This window comes from Paramacrobiotus metropolitanus, unplaced genomic scaffold (assembly GCF_019649055.1).
Source record: "Paramacrobiotus metropolitanus isolate TYO unplaced genomic scaffold, Prichtersi_v1.0 Parri_scaffold0000056, whole genome shotgun sequence".
In the NCBI taxonomy this organism is placed as follows: Eukaryota; Metazoa; Tardigrada; class Eutardigrada; order Parachela; family Macrobiotidae; genus Paramacrobiotus; species Paramacrobiotus metropolitanus.
Genome location: NW_026570276.1, coordinates 179,643 through 204,122, shown reverse-complemented (window position 1 = coordinate 204,122; position 24,480 = coordinate 179,643). Strand labels below are relative to the sequence as shown.

General features: G+C 43.4%; 3 protein-coding genes and 1 pseudogene across 8 annotated transcripts; 2 read left to right on the top strand and 2 right to left on the bottom strand.

The window, feature by feature from the left end:
- Window positions 1-1,481, top strand: LOC129592850 (uncharacterized). Its single transcript, XM_055488986.1, has 3 exons — window positions 1-174; window positions 633-851; window positions 1,113-1,481. Exons 1-3 carry the CDS (start codon window positions 45-47, stop codon window positions 1,232-1,234), a joined length of 471 nt encoding a protein of 156 aa, XP_055344961.1. The 5' UTR covers window positions 1-44; the 3' UTR covers window positions 1,235-1,481.
- Window positions 1,482-2,911: 1,430 nt separating this feature from the next.
- On the top strand, window positions 2,912-9,288 carry LOC129592846 (uncharacterized). 4 transcript variants are annotated; one of them, XM_055488975.1, is made up of 4 exons: window positions 2,912-3,218; window positions 3,286-4,125; window positions 7,877-8,073; window positions 8,330-9,288. In XM_055488975.1, the coding sequence occupies exons 2-4, from the start codon at window positions 3,864-3,866 to the stop codon at window positions 8,990-8,992; spliced, it is 1,122 nt and encodes a 373-aa protein (XP_055344950.1). In that variant the 5' UTR covers window positions 2,912-3,218; window positions 3,286-3,863; the 3' UTR covers window positions 8,993-9,288. The 4 variants fall into 4 exon arrangements, with proteins under 4 accessions (XP_055344950.1, XP_055344954.1, XP_055344952.1 ...); XM_055488977.1 differs by lacking the exon at window positions 2,912-3,218 and adding an exon at window positions 5,729-5,891 and having other exon boundaries at window positions 3,985-4,125; XM_055488979.1 differs by lacking the exon at window positions 3,286-4,125.
- A 5,000-nt stretch (window positions 9,289-14,288) lies between these two features.
- On the bottom strand, window positions 14,289-20,904 carry LOC129592871 (uncharacterized). 3 transcript variants are annotated; one of them, XR_008691016.1, is made up of 6 exons: window positions 20,745-20,904; window positions 20,543-20,575; window positions 18,606-18,745; window positions 18,402-18,537; window positions 16,884-17,075; window positions 14,289-14,585 (listed from the first exon to the last, which is right to left on the bottom strand). XR_008691016.1 is itself a non-coding variant. In XM_055489011.1 (5 exons), the coding sequence occupies exons 1-5, from the start codon at window positions 20,643-20,645 to the stop codon at window positions 14,530-14,532; spliced, it is 627 nt and encodes a 208-aa protein (XP_055344986.1). In that variant the 5' UTR covers window positions 20,646-20,655; the 3' UTR covers window positions 14,289-14,529. The 3 variants fall into 3 exon arrangements, 2 of the variants coding, with proteins under 2 accessions (XP_055344986.1, XP_055344987.1); XM_055489011.1 differs by lacking the exon at window positions 20,745-20,904 and having other exon boundaries at window positions 20,543-20,655; XM_055489012.1 differs by lacking the exons at window positions 14,289-14,585; window positions 20,745-20,904 and adding an exon at window positions 15,863-15,931 and having other exon boundaries at window positions 16,799-17,075; window positions 20,543-20,655.
- Window positions 20,905-21,123: 219 nt separating this feature from the next.
- LOC129592821 (D-aspartate oxidase-like) lies at window positions 21,124-23,633 on the bottom strand (annotated as a pseudogene).
- Window positions 23,634-24,480: the final 847 nt, after the last annotated feature.

Sequence of the window (24,480 nt, the reverse complement as noted above, 5' to 3'; positions counted from 1 at the left end):
TCTTGCATTGTTTTGCCTTCCACTTTCGGAACCAGACTGCTGCCATGCATACCTCCAAGATATTCTATGCATGCTGTACCACGATCTTCCTGCTGTCCTATTCCGTTCAGGGATTACCGGTAGATCATGCGGCATTGGTTCTGAAATCGGCGCTGGCCGGTTCCCACCATGAAGGTACGTGGGAAAATTAGCGCGCCCACTGTTAATGGTGCCATTGCTATTGTCTGATAATATTATCATGTTTGAGATAATTCTACTTCGTGTAATGTTTGAGATAATTCTGCTTCGTGTACATATCAAGTAGAAATTTCACTTTGACGCGCATTTTTGTGTTTTTTAATGTACGTAATTGTACTGTATACTGTAATGTGTGTGATTGTCTCAACTCACCAGTCAGGTTCAGTGTCTTAACATTTCTTATAAATTTTTAACTGAAACTGAGAACCTTCAACAGCGTTTCGTAAGTACGCTTGTTCTGACATTTGATTATTTGGCCAGTTTAATTGACTTTTACATGATCGGTTTTGTTTCCCAAACAACAGTAAAGTGATGCATTTCATTTCGCTTTTTGGTATATAAAATTCTCACAACAGACAGAATTGAGTTGAACATGAAGGATTTTTTGTTGCTAGCGCTTATTGAGCGGAAGAAGCGGCAGTCCCCCGATCTGGCGCAAATGTTAAAGAATATCTTGCTGATTTTACAACTACTGAAAATGCTGAATCCTTCGTCGTCTGGAGCGGCACCGCCCGATCCCGAGAAACAGGATGGTGGTGACCCTCCTCCACCGCCACCGGACGGCGGAGGGGACTTGATGTCTCAGCTGGCCCAAATTCTTCCCCTTTTACAAGGTGAGACCGACATTTTAAAATTAATGTGAGCAACCGTAGCAGAATTTAGGCAATATATAATCTATAATTCTGGACCACTTAATAAAGCATACCGTGCAATTAAGCCATGAATCGATCTCTAGCTCATTCCTACCTAAAAACAAACCGCTCGCTTACAAAAAAAATGGTTTACGCACGTGTTTATGCGCGCAATATGGGCGGAAAGACCACGGTTGAAACAAGCGCACAACGACAAAATCCCATAAAAATGTTGTATTCCAGCTTTGTCGGGAGCGTCTGCCGGGACTACCGGGACGAACACCGGAGGCGCCGAGGCCGGTAGCGGGAGCAGTGATGATGCCGACGTCCGAGCAATTGGTTATGACTTCCAAGATTTTCCTTAAGACTAGTAGTCAGTTCGTTTACAACCAATTTATACGTATCGGCATAATAATCACAAAGCTGGTTGAATTATTGAGCCTTTGCACAGTTGTGAACTCAGAGTTTAGTCCGCTTGCGGTTTTCAGTGTTTGGCCAATGCATGATGCATTTTGCTGAGATGTGGCAGAATTTATATATGTGCGATGTGTAATGTAACTTATTCATTCAAATTGCCATTTTATTACGCGACGAATAAAAGATGATACCGTGTGCGAACCAGTGGTGCGAAATGTTGTCGCTTCGTTGAATAAGCAAAATATAATCCTAACAGTTTAGCACTGACCTTGAATTCCTATGCACAGAATGTCACAGAAATTTATGCGATCTCAGGATTTTGAAGTTTCACTTCCGTGGAAGCTTTATTTTGAAGCTTTTTCTCTATAGCGAACATTTTGACGTTTGATTTTTACACAGGACAGGTTTTCAATTGATTTTACCAGCGCTACTGTTCAAGCATTTTTAAAAATTTTAAATATATACTTCGTAAAGGGCATTTACGATTTACTTTATAATCGCAAGAAAAGTACCGGAGGGAATCGGTTTGAGGAATTCAATATTTCGGTTGTTTCACCTAAACGACCATCGCTCATTCACTTATCATAGCATTTCACTAAAACGACCGCAAAGAATAATGGCATATAAACTGATATTTATAAAAAATTGCAAGAATTCTGCATTAGCAGCCACCGACAGCCACCGATTTGCTCGATACATAAAGCCGACTCTGTAACATTACCACCCATGAGAAACCGCAAATACTCACACGAGCCGGAAGCGTTCTGCAAACTGTACATAGTTCTCCATCGATAACACTGTCTAGCATCGCACAAAGTAAATAGTCACCGTACCTAATTCAGCGTGCATGCAGCTGTGCAGGTGCCGGTTGGTACAGTAAGGTCACCAATGCTGCTGTGATTTACGGTCGTCAGATTCTGAGCAGTGGAGAAGATGGATACTGAGACTCGAGCCTCTGTTCCATTTGTCTACTCTGCGCTTCGACGGGTCAGCTTGTAGCTGCTTGTACTGACTGCAGGTGGAAAAAGGATCTAAAGTCATCAGTGCAATTTACAGTTTCGGATTTATCAGAATGGGGAGAGTGTAGACAAATATAACTGCAGTTTGTAAGGCGTCAGATGGTACCATACGTAAGATTTATGTAAGAACAAACAAAAAAATTAAAAACTAAATAAAGTCAGAGCAATGTAAGCACTGGCCCGCTTCCGCTGTAACATCTATGGCTGTCCCAAGTTGAGCCTAAACACGTGATCCTTTTGGTAACTGGATGCTTTTAGTAACATTAATTTTTTCGAAAATAACTGCATTCAAATGAATAATAACAATAATAAGTATCAAATTTAATTACATATAAGTACTTATCACTTAATGCAGCGACAATGAGAACACAGCGCATAGTGACCCGTACTCGCATACCTTTGGATTATATCGCTTTAATATGCACCACGGTTAAGGTCCGTATAACACTGCTGATAGTTTCCGTTGTTGGCTACATATGATCGATGGATCATCAGCTCGCCAAATCAGATTTACAGCCTGAGAAGTTTCAAAGGTTGTTAATGTTGCGGGCGGCTCAGTTTCTGTGTACTGCGTAGGGCAGTAATTACGATTAGATGTGGGGAGGAAGCACAACGTTTGTTCTAAGACTGGAGTAGATGTGCGCCGCGGAGTCATTAGCTTAAACTAAGACAGCGACGTCGAATTATTAAATCTACATATATTTTCCGATAACCGTAACAGCGTTTAATTTGTGTCGCTAATTATGCCATCCTAAACCAGCTTTTTATCTACCACTACCGGAAATACGCTAAGATTTATTTGTTTGTTGTACATTCATTCATCGAACCACAGCAAAAGATCAATTCCGAATGGCGCGATTAGCTTTTTTCCTGGCTGTTACCGGCATTTTGCAAAGCTCACTTACGTTAGCAGGTAAGGCAATCCGTGACGTGCTACTCTGTACATTTGCACTATTCGGTAAAATACCAAGGCTTCGTAGCAAGCAAAACGTTTTTTTCTCAAAACCGCACGTGATGAACTGGAAACCGATTGCAACCTCCAACCGTCACAAGCCACTACTGCTTCGCCGGCAACCCCAGCACCGTCCGCACTAGTCTTCCCGTTTCGCACAGATGCGTTGACGTGGGAAGAATGCACAGCATACGGTGCATCGCCCACCAGTTATCTCTGCAATCCAGGACGCTACTCGTGTAACAAGACTAGTCCTAACCAATTTCTCCTGCGACCAATGTCTCGAACGTTCATCGAGCTGTCGTGCTCGTATCACAACCGCACCTTTCTGACTGCCATGACGAACCAGTTGAAGGCCGTCAGTCCCAATCGCGCGGTGACCCTCAAGCTGGATGAACGGGACAACGTGACAGACCCCGTGCACGCTGACGTCGTCGACCCGGTTCGCCAGCAGCTGGTCAGTTTGACGATATAGTGTTCGACCAAGATGGCCATCTCTAAAGTGCGCCAACTGGGAACCATACCCTATTAGTGCGACTGGTTATTCAGCGCTTCTGTGGACTGGTGATCAAGAAACACGATTTTGACTATTTGCCGCAGATCCGCATGATCCAGATTGCGTCAGCCGTCATCCAGTCCCTAGAGCCGTACACGTTCAGTCTGGAGAATTTGCAGAGTTTACGGCTGGATGATAGCCAGCAGCAGGTTCATCTATCCATGCGGGAATCGGAAGATGGCGCTAAGAAGTGTCACTGGTTAGCGGGCAAGGACGCCGGTCAGGTACAACATCCTCCGTGCAACTGTTCGCATGTCTGGTATCGTCAGTTTCTGCGAGCCAAACCGTACCTGAATGCGCCGAAGAAGGAAGGTGAGGTGTTGGTCACTGGGAACTTTGCATCAAAGGAGGTTTCCGTAGGGTATAAAAATTTGCTTTAACGAAGGTATTAAACATAGAATGTGTTCTATGTTTATATATTCATGCCTTCTATGCATATAGAATATTGCTTCTGGTTTTCGTGTTTAGTTCTCGTACACAAATTACGTTTTAACTACCATTTTATGCTTTGTACAATTTCGCACATACAGAGTATCTGCAACGAAAACACGAAAACACACAAAAATTACCGGCGTGGAATTAGGTATAAATCCGATAAATTTCTGTACTATTTTTATTATACTCAGTATTGGCGAGAAATTATGACAATTAGACTCGACCATTGCCGCTCTACATTAGTGCAGACAGACAGCACCGTCTGTCTGCACTAATGTAGAGCGGCAGAGCCTTGACAGTAAACCTGCCTCTACATACACAAGAGACAAGGACGCCGGTCAGGCACAACCGTACAACATCTTCCGTGCAACTGTTCGCACGTCTTGTATCGTCAGTTTCTGCGAGCGAAACCGTATCAAAATGCGGAGATAAATGGGGGAAACGTTTATCATTGGAAACTTTACATCAGAGAAGGTTTCCGTAAGATACCAGGATTTATTTCGAAGATGAAACCGAGCAAAGAATGGCTTTTTCGCCATATGCAAGTATACTGGTCAGGGTCTGCGTGAATATCGGTGTTCACTTTTAGATTTCGAACAAAAATTTATGTGCTAACTAACAGTTACTGTTGCCGTACAATGGTGCTCAAAGTTGCTACGAAAAAATGAGAATGCGCAAAAATTACCGGCAAGAAATCAGGTATACCTAGACATTTTTGGTTTTAAGGTTTTTCGATACAGGTGAGACAATTCTCTATCTTTATGATAGATAGGAAATTATAAGCATTCTATAAAAAATACTAAACCGTCATGTTATACTCGGATATTTCGGATCTCTAAAACAACAGCGGTCGGATGAACGGAAAGGTGATTACGAACGCAAAATGCAACTGATTTCCTCACGGCAGCCCAAATCACTCAAAATCTCAGCAGCTAAAGCTTCGTGCGTAAAATAGAAGAGATTTTCCTGTTGTAGGATTTCTTTGTTGTTATTTTTTGCTAGATTTACAAGACAGGCAGCTAACCATAAGAGATGCCCAGAAGCCAGCGTAGTCCCGTAATTGATCAAGAAGCGTAACATGCTCTGTAGAGTGATGGCTGCAGTATACTGTAACAGGACGCCTGAAGTGCAACGATCTTCGCGTGTTAAGCAAGTGGTATACTTCACTGAAACTGGTGGGAACGCCCCTACTGGAGCAACTGACGAATTGAACCGGTTCATTTCATCCGTTTGACTGGGGCTCCGCCCCTCCAGTTGGAGTAGACTACATGCTTAATTACCGTACGTCAACATCTATGGCGGCTGCCACTCCGCTGCGCATCACGAATTGAACTTGTGCGGTTGTGCCTGCAGCCTGTGCGTTGAACTGTGCGTTGTCATTGTGCCTGATAAATTTGTGCCTGATTGAACTTGTGCGTTGTCGTTGTGCTCATAATTTTCGTTGTGCCTGATAAAACTTAACATTTTCTGATACTATCAGGCACTCGAGTTTGTTTTGTTCCCGTTGTATCATTTCCATCCTGACTAATCTTCGATAATGGGACTTCTTCTCGTGGTTGCTGTCGTGGTTGTGCTGGCCTTCTGCGTACTTGGCATCGGCACTTGTCCAGCTCAGGGACAGAAAGGTCTAACTGTGGAAAAATGTAAGTAGAAATGTTACATTTTTGTTAAGGCAACTTCGTTGTTTCCTTTCTCCCGGCACGATATTGCGCATACGCCATTCGTGTGTGTCGGAATGTGCAGTAAGTCTGCGTGGACCTAACACGTGAAAGAACCGTCGCGCACAAGAGGAATGAGAATTCCGAATCTAGCTTTGAACAGCATGATTGACGATTCATGCTTCATTTCCCCGGTTGTTCAGTCACTGTTAGGTTGAACCAGTCATTTTCCGTACTGCACAATTACAAATTAAGTTATAGCATCTAATGATGTACAATCTTGTCCGGTAATTTCCTACGTAAAGGTGTAAGCAGCAGATATTTAGCGCGGAGTTTGCGCTATGACCGTTTCCACTACACTACGTCGTGAATTTGTAAACTTCGCTGTATTGATTTGTCAGAAATTACCGGACAAGCTTGTACACTTTCGGGCAACTCTAATAGTAGCACCAGTTTGTAACTGTGTAATCACTAGTGAGTCGGCGAAGTCCGCCGTAAACCGTAAAACGGGCACCGCTTTTAATCAAGAGTACAGAGTTAGACAGAGCGTGTGTCTAACGAATTTCTGTCTGCTCCCTTGATTAAATGCGTTTTACGGCGCCCGGTCGCCTGCCCAGGCGGATTCCGCTTGTATACTGCTGTCTGACGTTTTATCGTCATGTCCTCTCTTCGCACTCACAAATTTGTTTCAACCATGTAACGTTACACGACATTCAGTAGAATTAATCATAAATTATTACGATGCCAAAATAAAGGCGACAAAGTGTGGGTGCAACGAGAAAGCAGCTGAAAACAGAGCGGGTGAAATTGGAACGCAAGGTCATGCAATGCATTACGACCATATTAGTACTGTATTTTCCACAGGTTTAAGGAACGCTTCAGGGGCCGGGCCGCGCACATGAGTATCGGCTCCTTTGTACTTCGAGATCAAAGTAACCGACGATCCGTGTGCGCTGGCCACGCTCCCACCCGGTTTCTTGAATGTCCAATGACTTCATCGTTTGGGGCGGGCCATGCCCAAATTATTAACCACGTAACGCCACTGGGTATGGACAGTGGGCACGGCGGAATTTTCTCAGATTTCTGTGTTGTCGAGTCAACTTGCCACCTTTTTTTACAGTGACTTAACATGCTACTCGGATATGACTCACTGTAAAAAAAGGTGGCGCGTTGACTCGACAATACAGTATTGAGAATTGAGGCTTATTATTCCTGCAACCGGATGTTGCTCCCATTAACGTTATATTTTTTGGTAATCGAAAATCGAAACTGCGAATTGACGATTCTCGCCCGGATGGCGCCCTGTGGCGGTTGGGAGCCGTACGCCTAAGCTACGCCGGGAAGTCATCGTGGGCCCGTAACAACAAGCGCTCATCCCGGCACTTTTTAAATAGCGCGCGTTCGTAAACTTTGCTCTTTGTTAATTGGGCAGATACATAAAAATATACAGAAAACTATTCTCTGCAAACGAGGCGACGAATGTGTGATAAAAATGTTTACAGTTTCCTTAAATTAAGTGGCAGTGCTGTGGCCACGGTATTACACCACCGCCCATATGATAGCACACGAACAGAAACAGAGCGAATGCGTAGTTCTCCTGTTGACGTACCGTAAAATCCCTGTTTGTTAGTGACGTCAAAATGACACACTGCCAGTCTGCAGTCCCGGCGAGAATCACGAATTTAATACGGCTGATTAGTTAATCGTTAGTTTGCCTTGTTTAGTTTGTGTTATTCACTTTCCTCCGACATGAATATGATATCTCCCTTCTATCTCTAGAACTTATTTTATTTCGGAAAACGTAGCTGTGTTTTCCTTGCATCCGCTGTATTTAGATATTATCGGTATTTTATGTCAGTATGTGTCGTACAAAGTATCACCGCAGCTTCGTGTAACTAAGGTGAAGGGACCATGCAGTTGCGACCAGCTGCGCTCATTCTGCTTCCATTTAGCCCTATTTTTTGTCGTAGTGAACCAGATCTTGAACGAAGCCAAACAACGTAACGGGAGCGGAACCATGCATCTGCAGGGTTACGGCCGTGGTCCGTCGTCCCAGGGATACCCGATCGCGGAATGGCCGCCGGGGACTGAGGTTATTCGAGCGCCGGAGGGTGGCACACTGCTGATTCCCTGCAACAACACCAACAACAGTTACAACACGCAAAGGGTGCGTATCTGGGATATCAAGACTTTAATATTACGCGAGAAATTTTTTGTTATGTGTCCTGTTACTGTTACGGGGTGAACAAGCTTGTTTGCTTTCCACGGTCAGATTCGCTTCGTCGTGAAATCTTGCCGTTTTGATTGGCCTTTCTTTAGGCGATCGTCCGCAGTTGGGATTTTCTTGGCTTTAATCTCCTGATATCGTTGTTGCAAGCTACAAATAATAATGCGTTTGTGTTAATTGTCGACTTTGCTAACAGGTTTATGACATCCGGAAACCGCCGGCGTACGCCCGCAACGATTGGCAGGTTCCTCTTATTCGAGACATCGAGGTCGTCAGTGAAGGGTTCCAGGAAGTGAATCATTGTTGCAACTTGACGAAAGATCACAATCCGGCGGAATTTATTATGCATGGCGCAATGCACGATCGGACTACTGGTGCGTTTTCCATTGCGCTGCCAAACTTTACGTACGCGGCCACAGGACTGTACGAATGCCAGCACTTCAACGGGAGCCAGTATGTGGTGACACAGCGCTACTGGGTCAGCGCGACCCTCTTCCGCCACAACGTCTTCAATCTGCCGATGAAAAACGTCACCGTCCGCTACGGCGACCCAGCGGAGATGGTCTGCGCAGTGCGCTTCAACTTTCTCCCCGGACGTCTACGAACTCGCTTCCTGTGGCGCGCTGGAAATTACTTACTTGTTGCCAAATCAATTTCGGAAGTCGCCGATAAGGCCATGTCGTGGTGGGGATTTAATGGGCGTTTTGAGTTCAGCGCCGACGAAGAGGGTAGGTGCAGCTCGACGATGAAGATCGACAGCGCCACATGGAAGGATGCCGGCCTGTACGAATGCTGGTTCCGCATCAACGATCGTCTCGACGAGTGGATCATGCAGGAAGCGTATCTGCACGTCATTTAAGCAGAGCCACCATTTGGTTAGTGGTTGGACAACTACGTGTGCATAGATCTCGAATGCTTTGAATGCGTAGCTGCTTGTTTTTCTTCTTCGGAATGGGCAGGTGTTTTTGTTAAGACAGCATTATGCTTAATTAACCAAAGATAAGCAGAGATTTATTTATTTGGAGAATTCGATGGAACGTGCGTCTGCACAAGGTGACGGTAGCATTTATAATGCTTTCCAGTGGGCTTTTTTGTTTATGAATTATTGGGGATGGGCCGCTGGCTCAATCTCACCCGAATTTGGTTTTCCTTTCATCTCTGTATTTAGGAATGTTAAAAAATTAACTAAAATAAGGAAACATAAATCATATCCATGCTTGTAGAATGTGATGTCTTACTTGTATGGTTTTTTGGATCAAAATAGCCAGTAGGCTTTCCTATCTGATTGTTTGTAGTGTAGCTGTACTAACATTAGGAACTGTGTGTTAAACTGTTAATTCAACAGTTCGCGTCTCACAATCTGTATTGAGCAAAATATGCACTAAAAATGTGCCACTTAAAATACCAAAGCGCACGTCACAAAAGCCGCCTGCGTGTTCCGACACGCAGCTAACCTGCTAAAAATGCGCACGCTGAGGCGGTGTCTCACGCTTAACAAAGAGAGTCGGTACGATCAAAGAATTTGGCTCCGCATAATTATACGAACAACTCGGTATGTACCATTCCCATAGGAAAGTAATGTTCTTTTCCATGCATTAAAATGAAAGACGAAGTGAGTATTCAAATCACGAGTAGTACTAATTAATGTTAGTGGTACTGGTAGGGGTAGCGATTACGATACTGCCACAAGTAGTAGTGTTATCGGGAAATCATTATGATATCGGTTAACTGCAGCCGGGCACACGAAGAGGCGCTGTGGCAGTTATGGAATTTACAAAATTTGTTGTTCCACCTTATGTGCGAACGGGTGTTTTACCGGGTGGTTGAACAAAATGTTGGTCTGGTATACCCAAGAAAATTAAAACAAAATCTCACAGTACGTTGAACTTTTTCACAAATTGTTTTTTAAAAACTGGATTGAGTCGGAAATTGTCCGGGATACAGACATGAATATCTCCATTTTTGAATGGAAAAACTGCAAAAAAACAGTTACCTTGAACAGAGCTCATTAATGTGCGTCAAATTAAGAATGTGCCTTAATGTGCCCTGTTTTCTTGTAGCTAAGAACTTGGACATTTAAAAAATAAATTAAAGGAAATAAAGACGTTTTGGTAAAGTAAAGGAACGATACCTGGCACATATAATTCTCGTGAAATTCCCCAGCAGGTTTCGACCGGAGCGCAGCGATGGTTCTCTAATTCAGCCAAAATTAAAAAGTGTCTGTCTGTCTGTCGGTTACGGAAGTAAGAAATGACGTCACACAAGGAGGTGGTGCTGAAAACTTCGATCGAAATGGGCACAGCCAAAGTATAAGCGGCCAAATATCAATTCGTAAGTGATCGGTAGACCAATTGAAAAGCATGTACATACCGTAATTACCGAATTTGTGGCACTCCCGCTATAAGGCCACCCCCTTAACTAGCGCACCTGGCGTCATGCACCAGGGCGTTCGAAGTTCGAACTATTTGCCGCCCAATGCCACGAATCGATGATTACGGTGTACGCCACTCTGGTCTCTAGTTACGCCACAAGAGCTACTGTGAGTCAACGGGGTCTTTTTGTTTCATTATTGTTGTCGCCTAACGAAACTGCACCACAGACGGGTCCCACCCTGCCTGCCTCTTTTTTCCTTTTGCTCACGTTACAGGTGCGAAGTTTTCCGAGGCCGAACTGGTGCAAATTCATCCAAAGACTGCATTATATGGCGGCATTTTTTGCTTCCTCGTATGACGTCATTTTACTTCCTTATATGACGTTATTGTTATTTCCTTGTATGACATAATTTACTAGCATCCAGTTCGGTCACACTGCATTTCCGCTGGCACTCACTCTCGCTTCCATTCCGACGATCCCTGTTGTCTGTTACCTAGATTTCTGCTAAAAACCCAAGCTGAGAAACCTAAGCTTTTTCGGAAAAACATGAAAATGTAAGAAAGAATTAGAAAACACCAGAAAAGATAAATAAGCTAAAATTTGTCACACGGAAGAGCAGTCGCCGAATTGAGTTATGGCCGAAATTAGCAACAGTCGAAATGAGGGCTAACCGAAGCGATCGCATGTGGCCGAATGTAACACGACAATGACGCGCGAAAAATGCACGATAAAATGCGCAGAACTCTTTTTGACCGCTGCGTCCTTCCATGCCGCATGCAATATACGAGGAAGTGACCTCATCACATAAAAAGGGAACTTTTTTATCAGATCGAAATTGCTCGTTTCAGGGTAACCATTTTGTGTGCCAGTATTTGTCGGAACTTTCCTGCGCAGAAAGTAATTTGTAATTCTGATATCGCTTACAGAATGTTGCTGATAAGTTAAGTATAATGCCTAATATTGCAGCGATTTAAAAACCGTTTTGCATGCACGCGTTTAAAAAATTAGGCCCGTGGCAACACTTGCATAGTTAGCCACTGTGCCAGTGTAAAATAAGATTTCAGAGCGCCAACCATAAATTCGCAAAGGGCGTTTTATAGTTTTCTTTCCTACTTAGCCAGCTTTGCTTTTAGAGCGTAAGTGAAAGAAATCTGTTTGTTCTACACTTTATGTTTAAGCAGACGAAAAAAATCAAAAATTTATGCAGAAGGCCAAAACTTGGGACGCGCTGCTAAGCTACGAGAAAAAGAAACGCTGCGTTCCGGTCTGCCAATGAACCAATCGACGCATTTTCCTAGTTTAAAGTAAATTTCAGACCTGCGCCTCAGAGCGATTACATGCTACCACTACCACTACCACTACCAGTAACATTAATTAGTACTACCCTTCAAATCACTGCTCACAGCCACGAGTGTGCGCAACACGGCAAGCCACCCAGCGACGGCATCCCGAAATTTCTGATTTTCGTTGACGCTAGAGCGCCTCTTATAAACGCTAAACAGGCTTGGCAAGTCGTATAACGCGGCTTTGAGTTGCGTGCAGTTCAAGATACGAGTACATCAAAAGAATGATTATGCTACCGGTTACTACACTAGTAACACTACTACGTTGCCAAAAAATTGTTTTTGTCTCGCTCAACTAATTTGCTAGGGAATTGCACCTTGATGCTAGCACTATAAAGACCGACGTGAAGCTAGAAAAATTTTAGGTACAGTAATGTCGATTTAAGATATAGGATAGTGCGTATTGCGTAGCTACTTTCAGCGCAAAAGTTAATATCTGCAGATAGGTAAGTGGGGAAGTGGCCCGGTAAGGCTACGTCTCTCTCAGTTCATTCTAAAATAGTTAACTTCCTACAACCGTAGCCTGCAACCAATTTGTAAGAGAAATTCCTCGCATGGCGTAGCCAGATGAATCGCTTGGATTGCTGTGTAAATAAACACGGAGACGGTTTGGAGATGCGAGGGAATACTTTCCTGATATTCGGTAACAGTAAGTCATGAAATGTGGGGGTTTCAGTTAATATAACGGGAGTGGGCTATAGTCACTCCCGCATAGCCACTTTGGGCACGATCAGTTCATACTATTAAAATACAAACCCAACCAACCGGGAAACCTTTATTCACTGCAATCACTGGCAAACTGAAAAACCGCGTAACCAGTATTCTCGTGCTATTGTGGTACACAAATTCCATGCGTTCCGTTACATGATTTAATGAATTAGCTAAGCCTACAAGTGTATGGCAAACTGCTCCATAGACGACTATTTTAAAGGCAGAAAGCGTAAATCGATGACATCTCGTTCCGCGTTTTACGTTTTACCCGAACTTTCTATTTCTCAAAACAAAATTTCTTTCTGCATTTGTTCTTTGAGTTATAGTCTGAAGAGATTGAACGACTTCCAAAACTACCGAACCTGCTGCCTGCATGGGTTGCTCACGGTAGTTGCTGTACGCAACGGTGTTCATTCATTTCGAAAACTGTACATTTCAAATCTCGATAATCCATGAAATCTAAATGGATGTATTTTTATGTTTTCTTTTTGTTATTTTCATGTTATTCTTGTGTATTAATACGGTTTCTTATTTTTCATGTTTTCTTATTTTTTTCTGATTTCTTACGCTTTCTTTCGGTTCTTATGTTTTTCATATGTTTCCTTTGGTTCTTATGTAATTATGTTTTCTTATTTTTTCATTTTAAGTCTTGCTAATTAACTAGTTTTTGAATGAACAATCAAACCGAAGATAAATCAACAAGGTACAAATGACAATCCTTTATCCACAAAGGTTAACACGAGTTTTGTAAGTTGCACAATAGAAGACCACAGTCCTTCAAAAACATGTGTTGCGTGCCAACACCATTTCCCACGAAGGGTTTTAAGTACACGAACGGGTGTAATTTCGGCAGCAGCTACTTATTACGTAATCGAATCAAGTTGCTGCCGGTTTGTTCATACATACATGCGCCACACGGTTCCGGTGGTCGACAAAAAGCGTTTTTCTGATCAGCAACCATGGCGGTCGGCGTAAAAACACAATCGTCTCAAAACTTGTCTGTCTCCTGACAGTAAAATGTTCAAGGAAATAGAGTATGGAACTATATAAAATGGCAGCACAGCACTGTGCGCTGTGCCGCGTTACTACCTACGCTAGCGATGCATAAGTAACTTGGGAGCCGGGTAGCTTCGAAAAAACATGGGAATTTTAATTCTGACGAGCCTTTGGCACTTGCAAACCACACGGGTCCTCAAACTAATGTGCACATTGGTGATTTTGACCTTTGCGGCAGCCTTACGGGTTGCTTCGGGCTACTAGTGCGTTTCCAACTGCTAGTGACCGCTCGTATCTGAACGGGCGGCGTTGGGCGCCTATCACCACTGGAGCCGCACCATCCCCGCCTCTTTTTGATACTGGCACATGCAGCCAAATCCAGGAAAAGTGCAACCGCGGACGATGCAGGCATCATAAAGGCAACTACGCGTGCCAGAAATTAAGCAGTTGTGATGCTACACTACTTAAAGAGTAATTTTGTGCAGTATAATGCCAGTATTACAATATACAGTGGTAATAAAAACTATGGCAAAGAAATGGCGTTAACACAATTTATTCTCTGTATATTCTATCGTAGAAGTTGTCGAAATAGGTACATGGAAACGAGTTTTGGTAGTTTTTATTTTTTGTTTGCTGACCAGCGGTCAATGTGTTGACCACTTCTAAACCCCAGTTTAAAGTACTTTTTTGAACTGTTTCATAAAGTTATTGCATTTACGTATTCCTGTTTGGCTGATTAAAACAAAATAAAACTTTTTTATGCTACAGAATGTCTATGGGCATTGCCATTTACAGCAAACACCCTAGTCAGCATCGGCAACGCCCGCTGTACTGTATGGGCAACGCATACTGCTGAGAAATCTGTCGTTTTCGGCGGTATTTAAATAGAAAGCGGATAGAGAGAAGTCCGCATGAAGACAGCCCATGGCTCATTTTCCGAGAAGGACGCTTCATCGCGGCACGGGAGAAAAGCTCATCCCGAACCAGGAAAGCGCTCCTTCGTACGCCAGGATATCGCCATCCCGAAAACTAAAAAGAAATAACACAGACCAGAATTAGATTATGTTATAAAATATGCAAGAAGGCTATCTTGATCCGATCAAAAGCAAAAATCGATGACTGAATGCAACCCACCCTACCACCCCGCGACGGCGGGCGAATGCATCAGCAAATAGCGATGTCTAGCATTTCCATTTAAACACAGTTCCTCCTGTGACGGATTTGTACCTCACAAACCATTTGTCGTAACACCTGACTATTAGCTAATAGTAGGTTTGCATTTTGCTGATTATAGTCCATTGAATCGTTGAATGATGGCCGAAATTTCCGCACGCCGAAGTAAGCGTCGGTCAAAGTAAATGGCGGGCGAAGTGAATTACGGCCGAAATGAAAACGGAATGATCGGTAGCCCACTTTTTTCCCGTACAAAACATGTTAATTTTTTTAACTGTTTTATTTGGTAAAGGACATCTTTTATTACGTAAACGAGAAAAGAGATGTTGGCATGCGCTGAATGAACTCTGCAGTTTTTCAACTATTTTTTGTTGTTGTTTTAGTTGGAATTGTAAGGTTGTAACTTTGTAGAAACGTCGGCTTAATGTTACCGCTTCCGGACTCCACTGGGGGCACTGGAGCCCCGGCTGCTGGGAGGCTGGTGCTCTCTGTGATCGGCTGTGTGCGGTGACCGTGGGTCAGCGAGAAGCCGGCCGACCGGGGGTCGGCAGAAGAGAGCGACCAGTGCCCTGCGCAACCGAAGGCCCCTTTATTGAGCAAGTGCGAATAACAGTTGAGCAAGTGCGAAATAACAGCAGAAGAAAACAGCAGGGTGAGGCGGGTGGTAAAAGAACAGAGATCACTCGCGCGCACACGATATCGAAGGAGCAAAGACAGACAGCAGTGAGAACTGCAGAACCATGCAATGCGGGTACACGAACAGTACCAAGTGCAAACAGCATGCCCGTGCATGACGACGGCCGCTTTGATCTAAGCGCCACGGCGACGCGCAGCGCCACCAACAGACTCACGTAACTCGCAACACACGGCGAAAGGAGACAGAGCGGGAGCGCATGTCCTCCAGCTAACATTAACATCAATTAACTCGTTAATTGTCATTTAATTGACGAATGCAGCCTAGTGATCGTTTTAGCCGAAAATAAGTTTAAACCCGAGCTGGTCTGATAAGCCATCGGAGGCTTCCACTCTGTCCGACAACTCCGATGGTTCCATCGTAAAAAGAGATATACTGTAGGAAAAATTCTACAATTATCATAGCGCAGCGGATCAGGAAACTGTTTATCGGGCAAAGCGACGAAATCCTTAGCACCGCGGAAGTTTTCTCCGATCTTTTCCTTAGCGTAGCGGAATTTTTCTCCGATCTTTTAGCAAAAAGTTAGTTAGAAAGTGAAAGCGTAATTGCAAATAATTAAGGTCGATGTCTACGTGCACGGGAAAACACGGTGCTGGTTGCGTACGTGCACAGGTGTTTGCACGTGGTTTGGCTGCGTGCGCCAAACCATGCGCCTAAAGGTCATTTATTGAACTTAAATCAGGCACAATCGAGGTGAAGGGGGCCATGGAACGGTGCTGAAAAGAGAAGGGCATTGAATACGGTGAATCTTTGCTATCGCAGTGACACCACGTATGTTTGCGGGTGGTGGTCATTGCGGGCTTGACCCAGGAACGGTAACATACGAACCGGAAATGACGCGAAACGCCTGAAGAACATTCGAAGCCATGAACATCGCCCAATTAAATTTCTGCACCGGTAGAACTGACAGAGGCCCGACCCCTAAGCTTTATTTTTTCTGACAGCACCTCGGTTATGGCACAATATGTCTCAAAAAAAAGGGCTGAAAAGTCAATCTATGTTGGATAAATTGTGAAAAAAGCTATGAAATTATAGGAAATTTTGAAAATAAAATTTAAAAATATTCGATAAATATCCCAATGTGAATGTAAAAACTAAAATCCCGTGCACCCACTGACGATTTCCGTGCACGGAGCCGGCGCCCGTGCGGACTCAAAAAGGTCACGCGTGCACACAGCCAACGTCCGTGTTTACCCATGCACGCAGCCATAATGAATAATTAACCGAAGCGCAATCCTATTCAAAAACCAATCGCGTAGTGTGTAAAATCACAAATCCACTTTTTGGAATGCTCCAGAAAGTGTAGCACCGTTTAAATTTTAACTACCGATTTACTTCTACCGATTTAACTTATTTAACTACTTTTTTTAGCTACCCATTTTCGTCCGCTAGAGCGGTAGCGGAGGATCGGATTTATGGTATCGGAAATTTTGGTATCGGCAATTTTGGTATCGGCTTACCGATGCCAGCACAGACAAGGAGGCCGATGATTATTTGAACACAATGTTCGCGCCATGTCCATTCACCGCCAATCGGACTAGACGGGTGAGCTGCTGTCACGGTATCCTTTGGCTCCTTTTGAGAACGATCAGATTGTTTTGCATATCCTTCTTCATGGTTTTCCGTTCCCGTAGATAACATTGTATTTGCATCTGTAGTAAAAACTGCTGCAGTGAAATTTAAATTTTCGAACCATGAATTTAATACTACAACCACGGGGACGGGGTATAAGGGATATACATTGTACACCATACACCTTGCTGCAACCGTTCAACGACAATTTCTCAGCGGGCACCAGTGAAGTGGTTTATGTAATCCACCTGTACCACAATAAAGCGATGTTTGATGGTTCGTCGGTGACCGTTGCTGAATTTCCTGACCGCTATCTCGATCTTGCTGACTTAAACGTGATGACGACTTATTGTTGACCGACAAAATGTTTACCCGACATTTCGATAAAACGATGATCCGATGATCGACAGGTTGTTAAACGACAGTTTACTGAACCCTGGCAATTTGCTGACGACAATCTGCTGACTTAATAAAACATGAGAAATCGTAACCAAACATAAGAAAACCTTAAGCATACACAAGAAAGTATAAGAAACATAAAAAATAAAAAAAGACCCATCCTGAGGACATCTTCTGGATGGAGAAAGCATGAACATTTTTTTTCTCGAATGGAACCGGCTACTACTTACCTGTATTTTTGTTAAAAATGTATGGATTTTGTCAGAAATTTCTATAGTGATTATGTAAAAAACCAAATAAAGAAAATAAAGCGTTAAATTATTAGTAAATACTTTTTAAAAAATAAGACTAAATTAATTACCCGTGCACGCAGCCAACACCCGTGTTTATCCGCGCACGCAGCCATAATGAAAACATTAACCGATATAGGTAGCGGAACGGAACAAAAGAGGAACATGAGGACCTAAGGCAAGCTAGGAAACCAAGGCGAGCCAAGAAATCCAAGAAAAAACACCCAAAAGGCCAAGAAACCTAGAAACCAGACCGATAGGTAAGCTGTTAGTCAACAAAATAGTTTCAGAAAACTTCGGGCACCAAAGTTTTCGAAAAGCAATTCTTCGCAGGCTGCATTATTCAGAAATACCGGTTTGTCGTTCAGCAAATTGTCGAGCAACAAAACGAGGTCAGAGAACTGACGTGTTATCCAAATTTTGCCTAGTTAAAGGACAAACGTCGGAGCCCTTAGATCAAAAGGCAACAGGGGAAACATCTTGCGCTAAATTCTCACCAAAATCTGTGAAAAGCATTTAAACTATAGTGGGTCGTTGTGCTAAAATGCTTATAGCCACACTCTGCCCAAAGTCGATTTGCAAGAAATTTTTCCAGAAACTGGACACACTTTTAAGAAGCTCTGGAAACGCTGAAACACCCTCCGTAGTCCGTGGTCGTACTATCATCATATATTCATAATTTAAGAATTATCATACGTGCAAAATATCGTTACTCACAATGCTTCCCTTCGCATATTTTCGGGTCCACCTTTTGAAGTCTCTTGCATGCACCCAGTGAGGACATCCCAGACGCGAGCTCCTTCAAAACTGGCACGCTAAACGTCTGATTAAGCGCGTTGATCATGTAATAACACTGCAATATAAAATATAAAAAATGTAAAAACAAGCATATAAAATTAAATACAAAGTAAAAACACTTACGAAAAGATGTTCCTCGGTTAACTCTGCTGCTTTGCAGGCGGCATTCACTTCCTCTTCGATGACGCTATTGGGACTGAAGTGATTATGGATCCCGAGGGTCGGGAGGCGTTTGCTGATCTTTTCCAATATACTCACACATCCTATAAGTTTTAAAGTAAACTCAAAACTGTAAAGCTTTGCACTACATGTTTTGCTACTGAATGAAGCTAACGCTAGTGACTAGCGGCAAGATAATTAAACTACACACCAGACTTTGCCCATCTTTTGGTTGGGCTGAAAATTTTCCCCATCTTTTCCAGCCCATCCCTTTTTTAGATGAAATGGGGATGGGATGAGGACAAGCAGCGGATGGGCTGAGATGGGCTGATAATGTTGGAAGATGGGATGGGATCAAGAAGAACGATTTTTAAATCAATTTTTTAAATTTTCATGATTTTCTTAGCTAAACTCACGGAAATTCATATTTTCAGTCGAAAAAAATAAAAAATTTCCGCGCTTCCGCGCGGATTTTAAGCTGTTTGCGGTTTAACATTCTCAATTCGCCTGGAATTTCTGCGCTACGGGTTGATTTTTACGCGTTAATTTTTTCACTTTGGTTAATCTTCAACAATTTACAGTACTAAAAGTTTTTAAAAAAATGGGCTGAAAATGGGGCCTCAAAGCTGGACAGGGCTGGTGAACTAAGGTGGCTGGAGATGTGCTGGGATGGGAGTTGCGCACGACAGATGGGGATGAAATGGGGATGGGAAAAGTCGAAGATGGGCAAAGTCTGCTACACACTTACATTACCTGAACCATATGTTACCAGATTGGCATTCGCTGAGAAATACCCTCCTACGCTAGAAAATGACAAGCTAAAGGGCACCATATCAGAAAATTTTGTATTCTGAAAGTACTGTACATCAAAGGAAACGCAGCCAGGCCACCTTTTCATGCTCTGATCAGCTTGGCGCGCATTGATTACACGTGGCCCCGTGGGCAGTTGCCAGCTAACTGAAGTTAAAATTTTAAGGTCCATCGACCGGACCGTAGCAAAGGTCTTCTAAATTCAGGACAAATGCAGAAATGTGTCTGTGCCCGTTACCGAAGTAACAGCTATGACGTCACCTGTTACGAACGTCACAGGTATGAAGTCGCTGCAGCCGATATGCATGACGTTATCAATGGCTATTAAGACGTACCGGGAGCCCGGCACGTACGACGTACCGGGAGCCCGGCACGTACGACGTACCGGGAGCCCGGCACGTGCACAAGCGCACTGCAGAAGCTGATCTGTTTTCCTTGCGGAAGGTTGTTACTAAATGACAGCCCAAACGCACCCGTGGAACAAGAGATCCTTTAACATAACTTAGAACACCGTAAGAATGAGTGCGTAACAGAAATTACAGCAGTACTTTCACTGAACTTTACATTATCCTAGTCATAAACAGGTGCATGCAAGTCAGCTGTGAACTCGGCCGGAAAACTTAAATGTTTACGAACACGGATGAGGGAATATGGACTACAGAGCGAGAGAAAATGTCCGTAAGAAATACAGTACAGTAACTAGAAAAATGCACCGACATGGGAACTGGTAGAACGGAGCGCAGATCCTATTAGGGTTAAAAAAGGGAAGATGGCTGAATTGGAAAAATTTGTTTTTCAGTGTGCAGACAACACAAGAAATTCAGTAGGCGGTGACGGCAGGCATAATTTAATCTATTCTTTTTTAAATTTCTGTCAACAAAACTCGCGCAACGGAAGTATCAATACGGTAAAAGACCGCTTGCTCTCCGCAACTTTACCCATGAAGCTTTTTGGCTAAGTAATAATTACGAGTACTTCTATACTTTACTGGCACCGGCGATTACCTAATAAATTTATGATATAAGCGTTTGTCTGCTACGCTTCGCTACGTACCCACCATAAGCGAGTGCTATTTCCTAGTACATCCTTACCTCGGCATTTCCGTTCTTCCTTTTTACTGTGAGCTGACAATACAGTTATAATCAGCAATCCAGCAAGAAAACAGATATTTATAAACGATTTGAAGAGATGCATTATGGCAGAATTGAAGAAGACGTTACACCAATAAATTACTGTGATTATGTGGAACAGCACTCGGTAGTAAAATTTCATTTACTGAGTGAGAACACTTACTCGATGAGTAAATGGCTGTTCCACAGGTGATAAGAGTCACAGAACCACATTAAATAATGAATTAGCGATCAATATACTATATTCGCATATTGATCGCTATTTCCCGTAATTAGTCCCCGCCAGCAATAAGCTCCCATCCCTCAATCTCCCTAAAATTATTCCCCAGGGTAGCGTTAATAAGTGCCAAGCGCAACGATAGCGATCACGATCTGCATACGGAAATCAAATTCTAATTATGGAAACCATTTAAGGTACAAAGTACCGTAAATGGTTTCCATAATTAGAATTTAATTTCCGTATGAAGGTCAGTACTGAACGCGAAGCCCTGACAAATTCGATTGTCACCCAGTATGTCACGTACGTAATTACAGCATGTCAAGCAAAGAACGGATCAGCTAGATAAGCCGATCAATAAAATATAGGAGGGAATATAGGAGGGAGCCGCCAGCAGCTCATGCCTCATGTACCGAGCCGCGTAGCTTGCACGGCACGTCCCCACGCCAGAGGGATCCGGTTGCCACCGTGCCCGTAGTTAAGCACCACTTCCAAAGATTTATCGGATTCCAGCGGAAGACTGTCGTTCTCCAGTTACCGGGCCGCCACGGCCGCAGACCGACCCATTCTTACACAACATAAACATCCTAAAACAGACAGCAAAAGTCGCACAATCGGTATGTATATTCCCGACACAACTTTCACCGACGATACAGTAATATAGGGGGGAAAACCATGTCAGTCGAACCAATTCACGGCACTGCTGCCGTCACCCAGCTGGAGTGTGACGTTACGGCAGTACATACCGTTTAGCCACAACGTAACGTACGCACCATGTTTAGCCACAACGTAAAACTCCAGCCGGCTGACGGCAGCAGTACAGGAGAATGGTTCGAGTAGACTGCTTTTTCCCCCTATATCTCCGACGGAGAAAAGTATGAAAATCAAATCCGTACGGTATGTTAATTAGTATAATACTTCGATGATTTTCGCAGTAGAAACGCTTTCAAATTTGACTAGATTATGAGAAACACTCAGCTGCATTAGTATTTATTAGTCCCTCTCTGTAGCGTTCGGCAACTTGAACAACAGCTGAGCAGTTGTATGTGTAGGTCATACATTTCATATTCAAGCGTTATATTTTACTGTACTTTTGCACTTACTCAAAAAGCTGAGCTTTCTGCAGAGTTGCTGTAAAACATTATCCCATGGAAAATTATTTTTCTCTTGGGTGAACGTGGAAATCATCACGGCGGGTGCTTTTTCATCGATCCTTGACAAAGTCATACAGCAAAAGCTTTCCCAGTGCAATATCCTTCTTATATAAATGACTGTATATAAATGGACTGCACTTTTAGCGATGGTCTTCCTGTTTACCTGTAGTGAGGGAACCGCCGCACAGCAGCGCTTCTTAATGGCCACCGTCTCTTCCGGTCGCACAGCCGTCTCCCAGTCTTCCGGTTGGCGGTGCCACCCAGGACCACCGTCTCGCGGTTAGGGTAGATGTACGTGCTGCTCTCGACCATGTAGAATTCTTTCACCCACGGGGCATCCACCCGCACCAGTTGTCCGCGCACCGGAATAACGGTCTCATCTTCCACCAGGGCGCGGGCGCCCAGTCAGCTGCAGTTGACCACCACGTCGTAGTCGTGCTCGGACAAGCCGCTTAAATGCAGTAAGGACAGGTTGTCCAGCGTGCCGCCCTTCTCCAGGAACTAGGTTTGGTCAGATAGCGCAGGTACAGGGAGGTTTCGACGATCAGCGTGCCGTGGAAGGAGCCGTAGCGCCAAGGACCACCGTGGCGGTCCAGTTCGGCTACGAGGTCACGGTACTGGGCGGCGCCCGGCACATCGGGGTCGTTGTTGAAGAAAATATAAGCTGAAACCGTAATACTGTAAATTAAACTAAAAATTCATCCACGTTGAAACTGAAATTTTTACTCAACATTTCTAAAAAACATTCAGTTAAAAAAATTCAGTTATTTCTAAAAAGACATTCAGTCTCTATTTCTAAAAAACATCTAGTAAATTTATAATAAAAGAATTTATCTGGTGACATATTTTTGCAAGAATCAATAATAAAAATCGCGATAACTGTAAAAAATAAAATACAAGACTTTCGTTTGCCGCCCGATTGTACATGTACAGAGTATATACAGAGTATTCGTACAAATTTTATCAACAAACAGGTGCACCTTATCATTCTGCTGATGCTGTTTAAATTCGAATATTCTTCCTTCTGGAGACGACAAGACCGATTTTTTCTCGGTAAAAAAGTTGTTTGATAAATACATTGTTCAAAACGCCGACTTTGTTGATCGTCTGGGGTAGGGATTTCGTTCTGATACGTCATATTAATAGTGATCTGATGGACGCATTAGGCGCGTTTAGCCGAACAAAGGGAGACTCGAATGACCGCGGATGGCTGAACAAATGGACGTACAACGATCACAAAAATGGATTTGTACGATTGTCGAACTTTCAGTTGTACAAACACGCTCCATGTCAGAGATTTGCCACTGACGTCAGCGATTGAGGAGCCGCACCAGCGGCGCATGCATTCTGTTCTGACTAGCGCTGATCGGTTTGATGTGACATTAATGACAGGATTTACAATGTCGCTTAATGGTGTGTTAATGGGGTCGATCGGGAGAATGTATTACGGTACTATGTCAAGCATACCGCTTAACGGGAAGATGCCGGTCTGGGCGGCATGATCGCTGACGGATAATTCGGCGTAATGCTTCCACGAGGCTTCGATCCATTTGCCGGTATCCGCTGGGATGTCCGCGGTATATAATTTTGTACGGCGGAATAGGCAGGGCGGGCAGGCGCTCGTTATGTTGGACAGTTGGGGAACACGTGCTCCGAAAAAATTGCCGGTGGGCGGTGGCATGCGTTCATTTAATTAAAATTTGTCATTTAGTATAATAATTTCATTAACTACACGAAATACAACGTAGACTGCATTGTGCAAGCGAATGCATTTATTTCTATATGCATAATTTATTATACAATAAGTTTACCACATAAAACGCGAGCATATACCAAATATAAAGTAACGAGGACAACTTGATTCCTATGTTATAGGGAAAATATGTAAATTGCAATTTTAGAAGCACAATAAATAACAGTTCAATGGGATAACTTAATGACAGTAATAAAAAAGAGATGAAATTTAAAATGAAATTGAAATAACATCATTCAAACTTAAAATGTAACAAAAGAATTTCCCGTAAATGCCGCTTGTGCTTTGCTCAGTGCTCAGTTCCCGGGGAGGCATATCCATAAACGGAAATTAATGTACGCTGTATTTATTCAATATTATTGGTAATGGCATCGACTGCGGATTCAGTTATTCAGAGAAAATTTGATTCAAAAATTAAGAAAAAAGTCATACAAAAGCTTCGCCATTGTTACCTGGTAATCCGACTGTTCATTCTACTTAATTGCGGACCGCCGCCATGAGCCCGGCGAACGCCACCGCTACGTACCGTTAGCATGGTAAATCACGCAGCTAATATGTCTCAGCAGCGTGTGTAATTAACAGTGTGTTATTTTCTTCGGTTGGCTTGTGAAACATTTGCTGCTTGGTGCAACGCGTCTGCTAATTTGTTGAAGATGGCCTGCAAAAAGCTGTATAACCGAACGGGAGAAAGCCGCTCCAGTTGTTTTCTCTTTCAGTGTTTCAGTTTGGAGATTCTACGTGATTATACGGTAAATGCAAATGCTCAGTGTTTTGG